The sequence below is a fragment of the Cherax quadricarinatus genome, chromosome 18 (genome assembly GCF_038502225.1).
Source record: "Cherax quadricarinatus isolate ZL_2023a chromosome 18, ASM3850222v1, whole genome shotgun sequence".
Classification (NCBI taxonomy): Eukaryota; Metazoa; Arthropoda; class Malacostraca; order Decapoda; family Parastacidae; genus Cherax; species Cherax quadricarinatus.
In genome coordinates, this window is record NC_091309.1 from 29029067 (window position 1) to 29046575 (window position 17509).

The following is a 17509-nucleotide window of genomic DNA, read 5'->3' on the forward strand; positions in this document are numbered from 1 at the left end:
GGCACGGCGCTGGGACCCGGGTGGTTCCTTGTCAAGGTATGGAGTCCTGGGTGGGGTGCGATTAGCAAAACCAGGTTAGGTTACGTAATTGTGCCTAATTACCCTCGCCCTGAGTTGGAATTTAAAGCGTTCGTCATTAATCTCCTCCAACTAGATCTCGGCCCAGCCCTAAATAAATTTTATACAATAAAATATATGGAGGTACCACATGTATATATATTATGGCTGGATGGATGAAGGTGATTAGCAGACAGATGTTTCTGTTGGTCCACGAATGGAACTTTCGTTTCCATTTGTGTGAAGGCACGTTAATACGTCTCTGGTGATTCATCCTCACCATCACTGCCTCCCACTGCCGCCCACCGCCGCTGCCGCCCACCGCCACTGCCGCCCACCTCTGGTGCCCAGAGCGGCAGCGTATCGACCTATGCTGAGCAGGAGTGATGCAGAGGTATTTTTAGCCAGGAAGTGTACCCGGTGGAGGATGTGTGAGGTCACGGCTGCTGACCTCGCCAGCCCTCTCCCACCACCACTGGTGACCTGGTCAACATTTCCACCACCACCACTGGTGACCTGGTCAACATTTCCACCACCACCACTGGTGACCTGGTCAACATTTCCACCACCACCACTGGTGACCTGGTCAACATTTCCACCACCACCACTGGTGACCTGGTCAACATTTCCACCACCACCACTGGTGACCTGGTCAACATTTCCACCACCACCACTGGTGACCTGGTCAACCTTTCCACCACCACCACTGGTGACCTGGCCAACCTTTCCACCACCACCACTGGTGACCTGGCCAACCTTTCCACCACCACCACTGGTGACCTGGCCAACCTTTCCACCACCACCACTGGTGACCTGGCCAACCTTTCCACCACCACCACTGGTGACCTGGCCAACCTTTCCACCACCACCACTGGTGACCTGGCCAACCTTTCCACCACCACCACTGGTGACCTGGCCAACCTTTCCACCACCACCACCACCACTGGTTACCTGGTCAACCTTTCCACCACCACCACTGGTGACCTGGTCAACCTTTCCACCACCACCACTGGTGACCTGGTCAACCTTTCCACCACCACCACTGGTGACCTGGCCAACCTTTCCACCACCACCACTGGTGACCTGGCCAACCTTTCCACCACCACCACCACCACTGGTGACCTGGCCAACCTTTCCACCACCACCACTGGTGACCTGGCCAACCTTTCCACCACCACCACTGGTGACCGAAACTGCAACTTGGTCATTATTCATAAAAAAAAATCTTGGTTATGGAAGATGAGAACGTAGTGGTTGTGAACCCAGAAACATTTCGCCAGCATAACATCTTTCTTCAGTGGAATACAGGCAAATCTACCTGGAGACAGTAGTTTTGAGGGGATCAATCCCTCATGTCTGAAACAATGGCTTGCGACCACATCTTGTATACTGGAGGCAAATTGTAGCAACTGGAGGTGACTTCACAAGCGAGAATGGCCCACTAGTGGCAGTACGGGCCCCTTAAGTGGGCCCGTAAATACTTCGCTAAGGGCACCTAGATCTGTCAATACAGTGCTGCTGCCTTCAGGATTATGGAGGTGTTGAGGTGTGACCCTCGTGGGTGTAGGGGGGGGGGGAAGAAAGCTGTTTCTTTGTCTCCTGGCTGTTTAACCCTTCTCTTCCTAGGATCAAAGCTTACATGGCTCCTACAGGCTTAGCTCTTCCTAATGATTATGATAATTGATGGAACTTTGTGGCGAGTAACACCTTAAAATTCTCTCTCTCTCTCTCTCTCTCTCTCTCTCTCTCTCTCTCTCTCTCTCTCTCTCTCTCTCTCTCTCTCTCTCTCTCTCTCTCTCTCTCTCTCTCTCTCTTACACACACACACACACACACACACACACACACACACACACACACACAGGGCAGGACTCGGAGGATACAACAGTCGTGGCTGAGCCAGTGTGGAGGCAGGATGGTGCGTGTCCTAATGGTCCTCAAAGGTAACCTTGAACGTGGCACTGTTAGCTGCTGTCACTGGTGACGCAACCTGTCACTGACGTAACCTGTCACTGGTGACACTCAAATAGGACTGTTATTGCATGTTCTTTGTTTTTACATCGATGTCATCTCTCATGACCCTGGTGTGTTGTGTGATGACAGTGGTGCCGTTGACGATGGCACTGCTGGGCTCTGTGAGGCAGCAGCACTTCAGGCTGCCGGTGCTGTGGAGCCTCTGCTGTGTTGCTGGTGCTGATCACATGGTGGTAGCAGCTTGTCCAGGTGAAGGCCAGAAGCAAGGCTGGCGATCACTGCTGTAAGGCAACTGTCCACTAAGATGGGAATGTGGTAGCGGTTATCTCTGTTTACATGTGCCTTCAGAGTAGGCTGGCGGTCGCCATGTTGGCGACCAAGCGCTCGCCTGTGGTAAAATTGATACTTTGATAGTCGAGACAGCAGTGTTTATTTGAAGTGTAATACTGAACATTATTGCTAATTATGTCTACACATTTAATGTTTAATTCTAATGCATTAAAATATTGGTTTTTGTATGTGATGTTAAGTGTATAATGCGAAGACAAGATATAACAAGTGTCTTCGTGGTACTAGAGGCATAGTAAATACTAGGCTACCCGTAGCTCATTCTGCGAGCAGTAACGCCAAAAAAAAAAAAAAATGATAGTGGTCTTTTTGTGTATATATTACTGTCCCGTCTTCTCGGTAATCATCTCTTCAGTTTAATATACAAACATTAATCCTTACCGCTACAAACATTGCTTGCTTACAAAGGTTACCATCTTGTTATATAACTTTATTAACGTAGCTAGTGCAGTGTGCATATACACTATTAAGGTTGTAGACCTATTACAGCGAGGTGCTTTACCATTTCCTGGATGGTCTGTGTGGACACGTCTCCCTAAATGGTTACATATTAGCATGTTTAATATACGATGTTTCAGTGCCTGGCATTGTTTACCTTTCATGTGATTGACATTATGCAAACTATACTACCATTAATGAGGATAGCTTGGGATTTTTCTATTCTAGGACGCCTGTTTCAGAAATTAACAAGCGCTCGCACACAAAACCACTAAATGCAACAGCAACAACGACGACGAAGAAATACTAAATTTTATATTAACAAGTATGATCATCAGGATCATTATCTCTAGAAAAGAGATGTTCTTTCAACTGAGACTTAAAAACACGAACAGATTCCTGACTCTAAAGACACTGGCAACCTGTTGAACAATCTAGGGGCTACGTTAGAGAAGGCTGTTTCTGCAAGTGATTTCTTGTGAAGTAAAATGACACAAGTGCAACTAATGTGACATTTTATTGTGGCAACGTTTCGTTCTCCAGGAGCTTTGTCAAGCCGTTACAAACAGTACAGTATGTATGTATAATGTTCGCCAAGACCATAGTCCTGGCACGGGTCCCAATCTTGCGATGACCCGTCTACAGACAGTACATGGACACAGAGGGTACATATAGGCTCAGTGAGGTGCAATACTAGTGGTAGTAGTAGTGACACAAGTTGTAGTAGTAGTAATACAATATGGTAGAGCAATTAATTCGTACATGAGTGAAAGAATATAAAAGCTATTACTTGTTACCCAAGTAATAGCTTTTGTATCCTTTTACTCGTGTACGAATTAATTGCTCTACCATATTGTATTATCACTACTACTACTACTACTACTACCACTAGTATTGCACCTCACTCTGAGCCTATATATACCCTCTGTGTCCATGTACTGTTTGTAACGGCTTGACAAAGCTCCTGGGGAACGAAACGTTGCCACAATAAAATGTCACATTAGTTGCACTTGTGTCCTTTTACTTTACATATTGTCGGTAATTCTACCAACATAATTACAAGTGATTTCTTCTCGGCAGCACTAGGCTGTCTTAAGCTTGCATGACGGTGTCCTGCCTGACCTCTGGACACAGTCTTATCGTGCTCATTTCAAAACCAGATTCTCACAAGCTAAAGTCCTTGTGATAATTGTTCTTAACAGGCTGTTCAAATGCAACATTCTCATTCTCTCTCTCTCTCCCTCCCCCCTAAGTCTGTATGGGTTCCTACCAGGGAGGAGCGCCCAAACTTGTTTTGCTGTGTACTTTATCAGGAAGAGAGCCGTCACAAAGGCAGCCTTTACTGACCTTAGATCTGCCTTCCACACAGCCAACAGAGCTTATCGTAGAACACTTGGCCAACTTCGATTTTGAGAGCAATTACTAACTTGGAACCAAAGCTACCTGAACAGCCTCGGTCACCCAAAAGATATCAGGAGTGCCACCAGTGCCAGTGTGTCTCGCCTGTCATATCTCCTTCACGAGGAAACTGTGTACTTATCAGTAAAGAGAAAACTGACTCTGTGGTTTCCTAGCGTCTATAATCAACGTTGCAACTTGAGTAATGATTGCTGCATCACCTGGGCACGGTTCCTGTGTGGCATTACAGCAGACGTACAAGGTTACACACACACACACACACACACACACACACACACACACACACACACACACACACACACACACACACACACAGGTGCACATCTGTGTATATATGCTCAGTTTACTTTAATCAGTGTCAGGAATTCCTGTACCCATGACTGGTGGCGTATATGCTCCATACAGCCTCGGTGACCCTCGTGTATATACTTTAAAAGCAATAAAGCAAGAAGGCAGCTGGCATGGTGGGCAGGAGGACCGGTTGGGTAAGTTTTCTCGGTGGGTTGGAGAAGGCCGCCCACACCAGTGACACCAGCAATCATGTGACCGAATACGGGGCCTTGTAAGTCTCCCGCACACTGCCGCTTGCAGGCCTCACCCTTTCAAACTACTCGCATTGAAAACACACACATTAGTACCGCCTCAACAAAAAGAGGAGACTATCGCAAAGTAGCACAAGTCTCGTTGATGTCTGTAATCCTGAAATATTTTAACGCACAACATGGGTTTAGAACAGGTCGCTCCTGTCTGTCTCAACTATTGGATCACTACGACTAGGTCCTAAATGCACTAGAAGACAAAAAGAATGCAGATGTAATATATACAGACTGCAAAAGCTTTCGACAAGTGTGACCATGGCGTAATAGCGCACAAAATGCGTGCTAAAGGAATAACAGGAAAAGTCGGTCGATGGATCTATAATTTCCTCACTAACAGAACACAGAGAGTAGTCAACAGAGTAAAGTCCGAGGCAGCTACGGTGAAAAGCTCTGTTCCACAAGGCACAGTACTCGCTCCCATCTTGTTCCTCATCCTTATATCCGACATAGACAAGGATGTCAGCCACAGCACCGTGTCTTCCTTTGCAGATGACACCCGAATCTGCATGACAGTGTCTTCCATTGCAGACACTGCAAGGCTCCAGGCGGACATCAACCAAATCTTTCAGTGGGCTGCAGAAAACAATATGAAGTTCAACGATGAGAAATTTCAATTACTCAGATATGGTAAACATGAGGAAATTAAATCTTCATCAGAGTACAAAACAAATTCTGGCCACAAAATAGAGCAAAACACCAACGTCAAAGACCTGGGAGTGATTATGTCGGAGGATCTCACCTTCAAGGACCATAACATTGTATCAATCGCATCTGCTAGAAAAATGACAGGATGGATAATGAGAACCTTCAAAACTAGGGAGGCCAAGCCCATGATGACACTCTTCAGGTCACTTGTTCTATCTAGGCTGGAATATTGCTGCACACTAACAGCACATTTCAAGGCAGGTGAAATTGCCGACCTAGAAAATGTACAGAGAACTTTCACGGCGCGCATAACGGAGATAAAACACCTCAATTACTGGGAGCGCTTGAGGTTCCTAAACCTGTATTCCCTGGAACGCAGGAGGGAGAGATACATGGTTATATACACCTGGAAAATCCTAGAGGGACTAGTACCGAACTTGCACACGAAAATCACTCACTACGAAAGCAAGAGACTTGGCAGACGATGCACCATCCCCCCAATGAAAAGCAGGGGTGTCACTAGCACGTTAAGAGACCATACAATAAGTGTCAGGGGCCCGAGACTGTTCAACTGCCTCCCAGCACACACGGGGGGGATTACCAACAGACCCCTGGCAGTCTTCAAGCTGGCACTGGACAAGCACCTAAAGTCAGTTCCTGATCAGCCGGGCTGTGGCTCGTACGTTGGTTTGCGTGCAGCCAGCAGCAACAGCCTGGTTGATCAGGCTCTGATCCACCAGGAGGCCTGGTCACAGACCGGGCCGCGGGGGCGTTGACCCCCGGAACTCTCTCCAGGTAAACGCAACGAGCAACTCTTCAGTATTTACACACAATACCGCGACCATCCGGGGATCAAACCCGAGATACTTAATCAGTCTCCCGGGAAGCTAGGTAGATTTCTCGATGCCTTACTCCACTACACCATGCTACAGTGATGTGCACATTAATTGGAACAGGAGTAAATTTTGTGACTGTCATAGTAAACAAACCAGGGTATGGGCGGGATTGAACTATCGGTGAGCGAGTCGTAAAGTGGTTTGTTTGTAATAGTCTCGTTACAATTTCTTGAGTCGTATGTCAGTCTTCGGCTTAATTTATGTAAGTTTTTTTTTTCTTTAAAGAAGAGTTTGCTACTGACTTCTGGCAACCATACAGCTGTGGTGTTCCATGCAACTCATCAATGTTACAGCAACTGTTGTTCTATAAGGCTATTCCTGCAAACGTACTCTGAGTGAATGTAGTTTCGCCAAATTCTTCCCTTCAGTTCACGATTACTGCTGAAATTCACGATGGATGTTAGGAAGCGTGCAAGTATTGTAGCTCTTAGAAAACATGTTGGTTTGAGTATCAGACAGATCACCAATAATTTGAACCTAGCAAAGTCAACTGTTGATCAGACTCTGAAAGAGAGCTGACGAAACTGGTGATAGTGGAGTTCTGCGTCGAGGAAGATGTGGAAGAAAACGCGAGACGATGATAACCTTATCATAAGAAACAGTGTGAAGGATCCCAAGAAAACCAGCGAAGATCTACAAAGAGATTTGGTTTCAGCTGGCGTAAATGTTGATTCTTCAACTGGTCGACGAAGGCTCCTTGAAGTTGGAAGAACTGCCAGAAAGGTGGTAAAGAAACCATTATTGACTGCTGGTATGAAGAAAAAAAACGGCTGCAGTGGGCACTTGATCATGAGGGATGGACGACAGATGAATGGAGAAAAGTTGTTTTCTCAGATGAGGCGCATTCTGAAGTACAGATGAGTGGCAGTGAGACGAAGTAAAGGTAAACCTCTTAGGAATGGACACATTCAACAAGCGCCTAAACACCCACCTGAGGTGATTTGAGGTAGTTTTACTGCTAAAGGCGTAGGACGGCTTGTTATTTTTGAGGGAATGAACAGTGACAAATAAAAGGCAATCCTGGCAACTCGCTTCCTTCCCATTGTGGACTGACTTTCCTGATGGAGAAGGTATTTTCCAGCAGGAGCTTGCTCCATGTCACACTTCCAGAAAAATGCTGACACTCTTCGAAGAGGGCTAAGCGTTCTTAATTGGCCTGGAAATTCTCCTGACTCCAACCCAGTTGAGAATCTGAGCAATAACCAAAAGTAGGATCGCAAAACCGGACTGCTCAGCGGTGGAGAAGCTAATTACTTCTGTTATTAGGACCTGGTACGACGACGAACTGCCAAAATGTGTTCAGCATCGGTCCCGCAGCTCAATCACTAGCGCACTCAGCTCTCACACTGAGGTCCGGGGTTCGAATCTCCTCCGGTGCGGCTGGAAAACATTAGGGACGTGTTTCCATAAGACACCTGCTGTTCCTGTCCCTGTTCACCTATCAGTATAAAATGGGTACCTGGGTGTTAGACGACTGGTGTGGGTCGCATCCTGGAACAAAACTGACCTAATTTGCCCGAAATGCTCAGCATAACAAGCGACTTTCTGTATAGTAGTATGTCATTAATGTCAGCTAGGACTGTATACGATGTACTTTTAGTAAATAGATAATTATTATTATTATTAGTATTATTCTAATATGCCAAAACGTGTAGCAATGTTTAAAAAAGCAAAGGGTAGTCATATCTCTTATTAAATCAATTGTCTTACTTGTATTTTTCAAATAAGACATTAATTTTACAAAAATTCTTACTTCATCACTGTCCCAATTAATATGCACTGTACAAACGTCAGGTGCCCAGCAAGTACACTGGGCATGCCACACCTAATGCCAGCACAATTGTAGTTTGATCACCGGCTGATCGAGGTATTTGCCTAAAAACCACTTGTTTCGTGGATGCATTATGTATACTGCTCGTGAGACCGGCATTCAAACTGGAGGAGAATGAAATTTTCTGTAGCTTGCCATGGCCACAAATGTGGTCGCGTTAGGTGCGACATACCCAGTGTACTTACTAGGCACCTGATGTTCGTAGCATGGTGGTGTAATGGACTAAGGCATCGAGAAATCTATATATAAAATTTATTACATATACACGTCGTGCCGAATAGGTAAAACTTGCGATTTGGGCTTAAATAGCAACGCTCTTGCCGAATAAGGCAAGCGAAAATTTGTGTATGCAATAATTTCGCAAAAATCATTCTGAACCTAACGAAAAAAATATTTCATTGTTTATTATTAAATTAGTGTGAACGTGTCTAAAATATATTTAGTTGGATTAGGCTAAATTAAATTACGCTTGTTATAATAAGGTTAGGTAATTTTTCTAATGTTCTTTTGGTACAAAATTATTAATTTTTACATTGACACAAGTGAAAAAATGATCTTTATAAGATAAAATTTTATTAAGGATGTGGAAAATTGCATTTACTTGGATGTATCATTATATACATAACAGTAAATGATAGATAATTATTATTTATCAGTTACATCGACAAGTAGGAATTTGGGACACCTAGGTCACAAAAAATGTCCCCCTTCGATACCTACCACTGTCATATCCACAAGTTGCTCTGGACCTATTATTAAATGAAATATACATACACCAGGAATGTTGGTAAATATATAAATTTGTGGACTGTATATTAAAACTAATAAATGGTTATATATATACACAATTACATAACAGAAGGAAAATATATCTTAATATCACTCACCAATTTGACTGGAGATTAATGTGTATCATACTCAGAAAACCTCACTCTAACTAAATCTGTGAAAATAATGCTGGCCAGAATTACACACAAATCTAGAGAGCTTATCTGAGGTTCCTGGAGCTGTCTTGTCCAGTCGTCTGATATTTCAAGTTATGCAGGAATGCACATCCACCAATTTTGCCTCCTATTTGAGAGGTGTCAACACAATTTTAACCTCTAGAGCATGAAAAATTCTTTCCATTATACCAACGTTTGTACAAAATTCAAAACCAAGATGGTGAGTCCTGTCTGCGCAGAAACAGGCTTTCCATTTTCTATGACATAAATATTATTAAATACAGTATGGCCATCTATTTACATATAAATACTGAATTTCTGGAAAATATGTACAGTATTTTCCACACTGCGGCCGGCCGGAGTTCGTTGCTAAACGATTCAAATTACTCCTTCCTTTAGGAGACGATTCCAGCCAGTTCTGGCTTGAGTGGCTGTTCTCCTAGTAGGTCTTACTACGATTTCATCTTCCGGCATCACTTGGTCTGCGTTATCTTCCATGTTACTCGTCACTTTCCCTCAGATTTTCATTTACGTTTGATTGAACACCTAATTCCAAGGGAATCAGTTTATTAATTGTGCATAAACTTTCCTGGCCACGACACAACACTTTGACATTCCTGACAACACCTTGTGCATCTGGGTACAATGTCAATACTTTGCCCAGAGGCCACAATGTTTGATGTTCAGTGTCAATTAACAGTCACCTGGTTGAATGGTCTGTTGATTTACTGCCTCTGTCGCACCATAAAAGTGTTCACGTAGTGTAAGAAGATATTCCTTATGCCACACATTAGACCAATGATCAATTACTTTATTTAACATTTTAAATTTATTACACAACACTGCCGCATCATTGTAATCTTCTTCACTTTTTTCCGGATTATCTCTATAGACAGGGGCAGCTTCCAATTTCCTTTCACATATTAGGTGAGAAGGTGTTAATACATCTGCATCAGGTGTATCACTCATGTACGAGAGAGGCCTATTATTTATACGATTCTCCGCCTCCGCTAACACTGCACGGAATTCTTCCAAATTAATTCTCTTCGGTGTAGTACTTTACGGAGACACCTCTTCACTGTGCCTATCAGTCTTTCGTACAGCCCCCCCCCCCTGCCAAGGGGCTCTAGGAGTAATAAATTTCCAGGTACACCCTCGTTGGGTTAACCGAGATTGAACATCATTACTATTATTTAATTCTATCAAATGTTGAGCACCTGCTACAAAATTTGTGGCATTATCCGAAATCATCAATCTCGGACAGGATCTCCTAGCTGCAAATTTTCAAAACAGCTGTATAAACTGTTCTGCAGACAAGTCCTGTGGCACTTCTAAATGAACTGCCCTAGTAGCAGTACAGGTGAACAAACACACTTTCAGTGGAACACCATTTGACGTACCTGTTAAAATTATTGGACCACTACAGTCTACACCTGTTACATCAAATGGTTTCACTAATTGTACACTCTCCTTTGGCAATGGTGGAGGACCTGGGTACATAGAGGATCTGGCATCCACACGGCGACATATTACACAAGATTTAATCACCCTTTTTACACTTTGCCGTCCTTGTGGAATCCAGAAAGTTTCCCTAATACAATTTAAGGTACATTGTACCCCACCATGCATTACATTTTTATGGGTATTTAGAACAATCAAATTTGTTAGATGAGTTTTGGGCAGTAAGATAGGGTGTTTAGCATAATCACCCAATTCAGCATTTTGTAACCTACCTCTGCACCTAATTACATTGTTCTCTAAATACAGCCCCAATTTCTCTATTATGGAACCTTTCACAATTTTTCTTTCCATCATCAATTTAATCTCAATTCCACAGATTTCTTCTTGATCCCTCTTTGTCCAATATTCAAGAGGATGTGAAAACTTGTATGATATATTCATCTTTAGAAATTTAAACACCAACTTACATTGATTAGTTTGGGTAAAGAAGAATACCTATTTATATCAATGGCTAAGGAAGGACAAACTATTGGAGCGGTGGTCACAGTAATTTCAACAGGAGCAATATACGCCTTTTGTACAGGCCAATTAGCTTTATTTACCAACCAGCTCGGTCCTCTAAAACCATGATACAGCATTTACAAATTTAGCATAAGGTAAACCTCGAGACAAGAAATCAGCTGGATTCTCCTCACCAGGTATATGATTAAAGGTTAACATATGCTGACCCAAACTATTATACTTCTCTTGCATCTGATTAATTTCAGCGGCTGTTTTGTATGTACACAATTTTACTGTTTCCATTACAAATCCATTGTAAGGATACCTCATTATCAGACCAAATTACAGTGTCACTAATATTTATCTCCTGCAACATATTTCTTATATTAGCTAATTTGACACCTACATAAATGACTGTTAATTCCAACTGAGGTAAGGTACGTGATTTAATTGGAGACACTTTAGCCTTAGACATAACAAGAGAGAGAACACTATTACATTGAAGGTAAGCAACTGCTCCATATGCCAATTTTGAAGCATCACAAAAAATGTGGAGTACATTTTTCCCATTTGGATTGGCCACCTGGCATGGGAACTCCAACATTTGAATTTTTTCATAATCGCCAATTAATTCATCCCACCTGTTAATGAATTCCTCAGGTAGAATTTCATCCCAAGCACATTTAAGTTTCCATGCTTCTTGAATTAATAATTTCCCTCTTATAGTAAGGGGTGACACTAAACCTAGTGGATCAAAACATTTGGAAACTTCAGCAAGCAAAAGTCTCTTAGCTAATTTATTGGGCATACTGTAATTATTAGGTTTTAACATTAACAAATCTCTCTCAGTATCCCAAGTTAATCCCAATACATTACTACATTTTGGTACTTCATCTCCAGGGTAATCTTTACTTATTGTCCTTTAATTTGGACGAATTACTATTCCATTCCCTCAGAGGCATATTTGCACTTTGCATTATTTTATTAGCCTCTCCATAAGTCATTAACAGTTCCTCTTCAGTTGACGTCACACCCAGGAAATTGTCCACATAAAATTTTGCTCATTACTTTACTCAATGGACTTCCCATACATTTAAGGTGTGAATTTATCGTCGCTTGAAGTAGGAACGGACTGGATGTAGCACCAAATAATACGCTCCTAAAGCGAAAGGTTTTCAGAGGGCTAAGTGGGTCACTAGGATTCTCAGGCCATAAGAAGCGGGTACAATCCTGGTCTGCCTCTTGTAAACCCACTCTTAGGAAAGCTTTACTTATGTCAGCCGTAAAGGCATAGTGCTTCACTCTGAAATTTAATAAGATATCTCCTAATTTTTCCGTCAACGACGGACCTGTCATCAAACAGTCATTTAAACTAGGTACATTTTTGTTACTCCTGGCACTACAATTAAACACAATTCTCAGAGGAGTGGTCTTAGAATCCTTCTTCACTCCGTGATGTGGCAAATAGTGACCATAAATTTTGGCTTGCTCATGAGGTACCTCTTCTATAAATTTATTAACTGCTCAGCAATTATATCATTATAGGCAGTTAACAATTCTGGTGTCTTACTCAGTTTGCGGAGCTGAGCCTTTAATTGTCCATATGCCATTCTGTAATTAGTGGGCAATTCTGGATGGTTCAGTCTCCACGGAAGTCGTACCTAGTATTGTCCAGATTCAAATTTTACATCTCTCAGGTATTGTTCTTGAGTAAAAGAATCATCTGGACTTTCTTCATTTACATTTATTCCAATGCTGTCTAATTCCCACAATTTATGCACTGGATCAACACCATCCTCTATGAAAGAATTATACTGGGGCACGGTTTCATGAGCAAGACACAGTTGTGGTATTTGTCGTTTCCTCTAGTCATGAATTATTATTACGAGGAATCCTACCATACATTACATGGCCTCCTGCAGTCTTCAAAAGGGTGACTCCACATTTCTTTACCATACCCTTTACAAAGGAGGCATAATAGTCACTACCTATCAAAATATTTATTGGGCCTACAGAATCATCACTTAACCCAGAAGGTGCTAAATTTACATTATGTGAGTCTTTCTGTAGCTTTACTAAGCCCTACTGTAGATATTTTCTCTGGAAGTCTATCTACAATTACTGCATTAACACGTTTTTTCTCATTGCCCAACCTGACAGTTACATAAACAGTGTCATACAATTGAGCCCTTTTATCCGAGAGAAAACCAGATAATTTTAAAGTTGTGGGATCTCCCATCTGTACTTTCATACCATCAAGACTTTTACGTTTTATGAAAGTACGCTGGGATCCCTGGTCCAATAATGCATTTACATTTTTTGATTTATGCCTTTTATCAATTTTTACCTGTAACACAGGTAAGGCTACTTCAGCAAAACCATCATTATTAACATTAGCAGCAATTTTTACATTAGCCACTGTTGTCAGGATTGTCAACATTATCATTATTATCAACATTATCATATAGACCTTTACACATGACTATATGGTGTCTTCCTTTGTGACATTGATAACAGAAGTTTAATTTGGCATAAGTCCTTTACATTGTGATTACCCAAACACCTGATACATCTGTCAAGTTCCTCCAATCTTTCAACTTTATCATTCCATGAATTGTATGCATTGCAATTCTTAGAAAAATGAGTACCCTTGCAGGAGAGACGATCTCTACTTTCTTTGACTGGTTTCTTATTAACTGGGCTACTCTTAGGAGGGTACTTATTCTTCTTACCTTGTGGAGAATCATAGTTTCTGATTCCTGCTACTTGATATGCACCTATGCAACTCTTTTTAGGAAATGAAATTTTATTATTAACATTGGGATAATTTTTTCCCTTTGTGAAACTTGACAGATACCTCAGAGTTATGATGTGTTGCACCTTTAAAATGAGTTGGTTGGCTGGTCTGCAACTGAACAATTAATTCTTGTAGACCTAGTCTTATTTCCTCCAGACCAAAATAACCCTTGTGATATTTATTCGAGATCCATTCAAGTGTTTTACAGCTTAATTTATTCTGTACCATGGCACTCAATAACCAGTCTGATTCCTTCAGATTATATTTATTACTTAAAGTTTTGAGAGTGCTCTCCAGTTTAACTCTAAACTGTTGTAAACCTTTGTACGTGTGATCTGGAGATTTTAAATTAACAATATTCACTAGATCCAACCTACTTTGTTCTATATTACCATAAGTGACTTTCAACAAGTAAACTGCTTCCTTGTAAGTCATCTACATTGGGAAAGGCTTGTATGAGTATGTGAGCATCTCCTCTTACCTGTCCTTTCAGGTAAAATAATTTAGTTACACAGGCTAGGTCACTCCTGTCATGCACAGCTGCTTTAAAAATTGACCAAAATTCCTCCCAATTTTCTCCAGGATTAAACACAGGTAAACATAATTCTGGGAGTTTTGGCAAAGACATATTATTTGTTGGAGCAGACTGATTAACTGCCTGGTTTACACATTTTAATTTATTCAAGGCCTGACTTTTACAAGAAAGAATCTTTTCCTCTAATTCATAATACTGATCTACTTCAGTCTCATCTACACATTTTACTAACAAATCTCCTTCATATTTGTTGTAATATAATTTGTATGAATCATATCTATTACCTAAAGCATCTAAATACAATTTTAAATCATCAGTATTCACAGTTTCTTGATTCATTAATTCCAAGCACTTATATGCCTTGGTTACATGAACTTTCTTAGCCTGTAGTGATGCTTTCTTTACTCTATATTCCATATGTTTGTCTTCATTAATTTCCTCATTTTCAGCCATGATGCAATGTATTAAATTCAACCCAATTAATAACACCGATTACAACTCGCAACACTGACACAACCTACCTTTGAATAAATCCCAGCTATTTGAGCTCAGCAATTACATGTAAAAAATTGTAATATAAATTTTAAATGTACATTAATACAAACTTGGCTTGTCAAAATTAATATTATACAAATTAATAAATCCTTGCCAGAATTTGGCATAGCAAAATTAATATTATACACAATATAATCTTTATCCACACTTGTCTTATCAATTACACATACACTGATATAAATCTTGGCCAGAATTGTCTTATCAAATTAGTATTATACAAATTAATATAAACTTAGCCAGACTTGAGCTTAGCTTATCAAAATTAATATTGTAATTATAATCCACTACACATTAAGTAAATTTGTGAACTTAACATCCACCTCCTTCTGTCATTTCACATATAATTATTAAGTAATTAACTAATTAATGGCTTCACTAATTACCTCCGGTTCAAAGGACCAACAGGCAGATTAAATTTGGAAAATTGCATTTACTTGGATGTATCATTATATACATAACAGTAAATGATGACAAAGATAATTATTATCAGAGTTACATCGACAAGTAGGAATTTGGGACACCTAGGTCACAAAAAATGTCACCCTTCGATACCTACCACTGTCATATCCACAAGTTGCTCTGGACCTATTATTAAATGAAATATACATACACCAGGAATGTTGGTAAATATAAAAATTTGTGGACTGTATATTAAAAATAATAAATGGTTATATATATACACAATTGCATAACAGAAGGAAAATATATCTTAATATCACTCACCAATTTGACTGGAGATTAATGTGTATCATACTCAGAAAACCTCACTCTAACTAAATCTATGAAAATAATGCTGGCCAGAATTACAAATCTAGAGAGCTTATCTGAGGTTCCTGGAGCTGTCCTGTCCAGTCGTCTGATATCTCAAGTTATGCAGGAATGCACATCCACCAATTTCGCCTCCTATTTGAGAGGTGTCAACACAATTTTAACCTCTAGAGCACGAAAAATTCTTCCCATTATACCAACGTTTGTACAAAATTCAAAACCAAGATGGCGAGTCATGTCTGCGCAGAAACAGGCTTTCCATTTTCTATGACATAAATATTATTAAATACAGTATGGCCATCTATTTACATATAAATACTGAATTTCTGGAAAATATATACAGTATTTTCCACAAAGGACTTAATTTTAAATGTTCTTGCAAATTGACCAGTTTAACTTATTCGGCACATGTATATATGTTAGTGTGAAAATTAATAATTTTGTATCGAAAGAATCTTAAGCTTACCTAACCTTATAACAAGTGCAATTTAATTTAACATAATCCAACTAATTGTTTTAGATAAGTTTACAATAATTTAATAAAAACAATTAAATAATTTTTTCGTTAGGTTCAGAATGATTTTTGCGAAATTAATGCATACACAAATTTTTGCTTGCCTTATTCGGCAAGAAGAGCGTTGCTATTGAAGCCAAAATCGTAAATTATAACTATTCGGCACAACATACATTATATATATATATATATATATATATATATATATATATATATATATATATATATATATATATATATATATATTTATGTATATACATGGGACCGTATATATACGTATAATACAAATTAAATTGTAATCTTACCTTCAAAAAATACTTTCATAAGGAAAAATTTTTTTTATAAACATCACGTAGACAAGAATACGAACTCAGAGTTGGCCCAGTGATCCAGGTCCACCAGTGTTCCAGGTCCACCAGTGATCCAGGTCCACCAGTGATCCAGGTCCACCAGTGATCCAGGTCCACCAGTGATCCAGGTCCACCAGTGTTCCAGGTCCACCAGTGATCCAGGTCCACCAGTGTTCCAGGTCCACCAGTGATCCAGGTCCACCAGTGATCCAACGGTCACTCTGTCCTGTAGACAACAATCACCTGGCTAGAGAAACTCAGCTGTTTTTCATGCAGTTTTTATTCAGTATGTATAGTGTAAGGCATGGCTAAAACTTAGGTCACATAGACATCATTAGTATATTGTTTAAATTAAAATATCTTACTTTCTTGTATAGACAAGTCTGCATGTAAGCACAGCTAGTTTAGTTTTCCCCTGAGAGCCTGTCCTCATTATCTGTTAATAAACCACGGTACGGATAGGGTTAAAACCCATGGCGAGTGAGTCTGGAACCGGGTCAGCTGGCTACACTGATTCATCCAACTAGGTATATTTATACACCATAGAGAGTTTAATATGAGCCCCACTGTACCCATAAAGGGTTCTAACTCCGTGGTTTGTTTGCAGTCGTGTTAATGATTTCGTGAGTCCTGTTGTTAATATCCTAAGGTTTTGATGTAACATACTTCTCTACCAGTCTAGACACGTACATAAATTATTGAACAAAAAAAATAGTTAAACTTTCGTGGATTTCCTCTGGCAGACCTCAGAGAGCAAGGTAACTTCGAAGTCTTGCCTTTAAACGAAAATTAAACCAAATATCGAATATAATCGATTTCTCGAAAATTAGTTTAATTTAAATTAACAAGCAAGTTAGCTTGAAGACGAGTAAAGATAG

At 40.4% G+C, this 17509-nt stretch overlaps 1 protein-coding gene across 6 annotated transcripts in view; it reads left to right on the plus strand.

Annotated features, from left to right (window-relative positions):
• Window positions 1-17509, plus strand: part of LOC128689458 (A disintegrin and metalloproteinase with thrombospondin motifs 16-like) — a 282538-nt gene that overhangs the window by 25753 nt on the left and 239276 nt on the right. For 3 of the 6 annotated variants that reach the window (XM_070086355.1, XM_070086360.1, XM_070086361.1), the window contains exon 1: window positions 1896-1999. The exons of the other annotated variants lie outside the window; for them this stretch is intronic. In XM_070086355.1, the coding sequence (XP_069942456.1) occupies window positions 1972-1999 (28 nt within the window). In that variant the 5' untranslated portion in view covers window positions 1896-1971. Of the gene's footprint in view, window positions 1-1895; window positions 2000-17509 lie in introns of those variants that run through there. 6 annotated transcript variants of the gene reach the window in all.